Genomic DNA, 4,248 nt, shown 5'->3' on the forward strand with positions numbered 1-4,248 from the left:
ATACTATACTATGACTTTTTTGGGTGATTTTTGACCACATTTTATTGTATGGCATTTTTGACTGATTTTGGACGACATATTATACTATGACTTTTTTTGACCGATTTGGGACGACATACTAGTGATGGGACGATGATACCTCAAGGAGTGTATTGACACACTAAACAAACTGTGTCGGCACTGTATTGATACTGTGTTGGTCACACAATAGTGACCCCTGCAGTAGTTATAAAATCATTGCAGGTAAAGAAAGTCCTTGTTCGTGTAAATGCTAAAACTGAGTTGGTATGTAAAATATAGCAAATTAGAGTAAAAATTCAGAGTTACAATTTTTTAACCTATGTGCACATTTGTCAACTTAACTGTTAAATCATATGAAATAAAAGACAAAAAAGTGATCAGTTCATGAATTTTTATTGAGAAACAAAAGTTTCTCGAGTGTCTTTGCTCCAAGGCGATTTCTCCTCTTACACACCAGCTCCCCAGCCATGGAAAAAACTCTTTCGCATGGTACAGATGATGATGGTGAGCAGAGAGTTTTAAGTGCAAGTTGATGAAGATGTGGGTATACGTTCTGGTTCCATTTCCAATATTGCAAAGGATCTTGGTTTCTGGGTGTGTTTGTTTCTGCCAGGTAGTGTTGGACTTCAATAATGGAGTCAGCTGTTGCGTTCCTCGTCGTCTGGGTTTCTGCAACCTCCATATCTAAAGTCTTCCAGAGATTGTGCCCTAAAAAAATAGTTAATCATTACTTCATTATCACATGATAAATCATATCACAAAGTGCCACAAAAATGCATTTTCATACCTGAACTGGGTTCTGACCCATGTGAAGAGCTAGGCTCTTCTTCTCTTGGGTCAGGCTCTTGGCTCCTCATTTCTTCTGCACATTCTGACTGCAGTCTCTTCACCGCTTCACTTGCCTTTTTGCTGACTAAGAAATCCATTCTTTTTAAATCTGGGATCTAACAGAGTTGCCAGAGTCATCACACTGAGAGATTCTATGCCGCAAATAGCGTCAGTTAGCCGCTTCCTCAGGTTTTCAGCCAGTTGCTGAGCAGCTGTTTGTGTCACTGTTGTGGCCTGACGTTGAAGCTCAATGTGGAGCATTCTCATCATGGGAATGACCTTCGACCCAGATGCCGTATTTGCAGCATTCGAGCACATGCAGTCATGTTTGCTGCTGCATCAGTGACAAGACACCTGACCTTTCCTGCTATGCCCCACTCCTCCATGAGGCTCCTTTTTCACCGTGGCAATGTTTTCTGCAGTGTGTTTCTGAGGAAAATGCTGCACTGCCAAGACTGATGAATGGAGTTCATGGCTTTCTTTGTCCACATAGTGGCCAGTAACAGCTAGATATGCCTCCATATTCATGGACGTCCACATATCAGCTGTTAAAGTAACAGCAACAGCACTCTGGAGGTCCTTTTTGGTTTTCTCCTTTTCCTCCTCATATCTCTGGCTCACCAAGTCCTTGATGGTCTGAAAATAACCATACAAATACTGTTACACCAATAAAATATAGTTATATAGTTAGTACAAACATATAATTAAAATTCTTAAACATACCTTCCTGCTGGGTAGAGCATACGAGGGTACAATAAGCTTCAGGAGCTCCCTGAATCCCTCATTTTCAACAAAGCTGAGTGGCTGACAGTCTTTGATGATCATATTGACCACTGCCTCATCCACTGCTTGCTTGTTAGGAACTGCAAGCCAAAAGGAACTATTTTGTCAAAAGCTTAATAAAAGGACTGTAATTCTTACAAACAATATCAAATAGACATAAGACGACATGGTGGTGTAGTGGTTAGCACTGTCGCCTCACAGCAAGAGGGTTGGAGGTTCGATACCAGGCCTGGAGCCTGTCGTTTTGCATGCATGTTTTTTTTTTAGCACAATTTTTAGAGAGAATTTTAACATACCTGGGGTACTCTCACGAGTATCTGCCAATTCTTCATTGCCATGCCGAGCTCTATAATACCTCAGCATTGATGAAGTGATCTTATTGATATAAGATAGCTCTGTGGAGCAGAGCCGACACTTCACCTACAATAACATAAAAAGTTAATTTATCTGAAAACAATTCAAACCTCTTACCAGAACATTGCATTCACTTGTTAAACAAAATAGACACCCTATCTCATGATTACGAGATCAGGATCTCATAATTACATGATGACATGAATAAAGCAACTGTAAGGCTCTTTAACTGACTATCATATGAATCACAGGTCATTCACTTGATAAACTGATAAAGTGATTGCAATGCGCCACCGTAAAAAATAGTACATAAAGGAGAAAAAGATTTACCTTGTTTGGCGTCACAAGATCAAAATTATTCCACACCGGGGAAAACGTCCTAGGACGATCCATGATCAAGCAAAACTCCATCCGACAAACCCACGACATGTTGATACAGTTTGTTTCCTGATAAACACACTTTGGCGCGGCACATCCAAACGACACAGTTCCTGTATCGGTCACGTGATTCTTTCTTGAAGCAATACACGCACCGATACGAGGTTTCCCTCTTGAGCTCTCGGCACAGTGCTGATGCACCAGTGTCGCTCGTCCCATCACTACGACATACTATGCTATGACGTTTTTGACCGATTTTGGACGACAAACTATGCTATGACTTTTTTGACCAATTTTGGACGACATACTATACTATAGCTGTTTTGACTGATTTTTTGGGCGACATATTATGCGCTGCTGGCTTTTTGACACGATTTGCAGACGACATACTGCTCACTATGACTTTTTGACAATTTTACGGGCCGACATATATGTAATGACTTTTTGACCAATTTTGGGCGACATACTATACCGCAATGACTTTTTGAAAGATTTTTGGGCTGACATACTATACTATGACTTTTTGAGAGATTTTTGGACGACATACTATACTATGACTTTTCGACCGATTTTGGACAACATACTATACTATGACATTTTTGACTCATTGTGGACGACATACTATACTATGAGTTTTTTTGGTGATTTTGGACGGCATACTATAGTATGACTTTTTTGACTGATTTTGGACACATACTATACTATGACTTTTTTGACTGATTTTGGACGACATACTATAGTATGACTTTTTTGATTGATTTTGGACGACATACTATACTATTACTTTTTTGGGTGAGTTTGGACGACATACTATACTATGACTTTTTTGACAGATTTTTGGCCACATTTTATTGTATGACTTTTTTGACCAATTTTGGACGACATACTATACTATGACATTTTTGACTGATTTTGGGCGACATACTATACTATGACTTTTTTGAACGATTTTGGACGACCTACTATGCTATGACTTTTTTGACAGATTTTTGACCACATTTTATTGTATGACATTTCTGACTGATTTTGTACGACATATTATGTTATGACTTTTTTCAGTGATTTTGGACGACATACTATGTTATGAGTTTTAGACATTGATTTTTGACGACAAACTATACTATGACTTTTATGACCGATCTTGGACAACATACTAAAGTACGACTTTTTTAGTTTATTTTGGACAACTATACTATGACATTTTTGACTGAAAGTCTGACAAAAAAGTAACACTATAGAATTTTGTTCAACATCACCCAAAAATATCAAAGTATAGTAAGTTGTCCAAAATCACCCAAAAAAGTCATAGTATTGTTTGTCATCCAAAATCGGTCAAAAAAAGTCATAGTATAGTATGTCGTCCAAATTTGGTCAAAAAACTCATAGAACAGTATGTCGTCGAAAATCACCCAAAAAAGTCATAGTATAGTATGTCGCACAAAAAAGTGATGGTATAAAATGTTCTCCAAAGTAACTCCAATACTTCTCAGGATTGCAAAAAATTTCCGACCAGGTCTAGAACCTTGATCTTCTGAGTGAAAGGCAAGTGTGCTACCCACTACACCAAACTCGTGAACTCATTCTATTGTAAGTTGTCCTAAATGACACCAAAGCACTGTAGTATAGTATGTCTTCAAAAATCAACCAAAAAAGTCATAGTATTATATGTCGTCCAAAATCTGTCAGAAAAGTCATAGTATAGAATGTCTTCCAAAATCGGTCAGAAAAGTCATAGTATAGAATGTCATCCAAAATTGGTCAAAAAAGTCATACTATAGTCTGTTGTTCAAAATCACCCAAAAAACTCATAGTAAAGTATGTCGTCCAAAATCGGTCAAAAAAGTCATAGTATAGTAAGTCGTCCAAAATCGGTCAAAAAAGTCA

At 38.0% G+C, this 4,248-nt stretch overlaps 1 protein-coding gene and 1 long non-coding RNA gene across 2 annotated transcripts in view; one reads left to right on the forward strand and one right to left on the reverse strand.

The window, feature by feature from the left end:
* The window catches only part of LOC122776333 (cyclin-dependent kinase 13-like), an 8,327-nt gene extending 7,929 nt beyond the window's left edge, over window positions 1-398 (forward strand). Inside the window, exon 15 of the mRNA XM_044036852.1 lies at window positions 387-398. Coding sequence (XP_043892787.1) covers window positions 387-398 — 12 coding nt within the window. The remainder of the gene's footprint in view (window positions 1-386) is intronic.
* A 43-nt stretch (window positions 399-441) lies between these two features.
* Window positions 442-1,993, reverse strand: LOC122766001. The gene is made up of 4 exons (XR_006360032.1): window positions 1,929-1,993; window positions 1,573-1,712; window positions 809-1,485; window positions 442-729 (listed from the first exon to the last, which is right to left on the reverse strand). It is a non-coding gene; the product is annotated as an uncharacterized LOC122766001 (long non-coding RNA).
* Between the last annotated feature and the right edge of the window lie 2,255 nt (window positions 1,994-4,248).

This window comes from Solea senegalensis, linkage group LG1, assembly GCF_019176455.1.
Source record: "Solea senegalensis isolate Sse05_10M linkage group LG1, IFAPA_SoseM_1, whole genome shotgun sequence".
Taxonomy (NCBI): domain Eukaryota; kingdom Metazoa; phylum Chordata; class Actinopteri; order Pleuronectiformes; family Soleidae; genus Solea; species Solea senegalensis.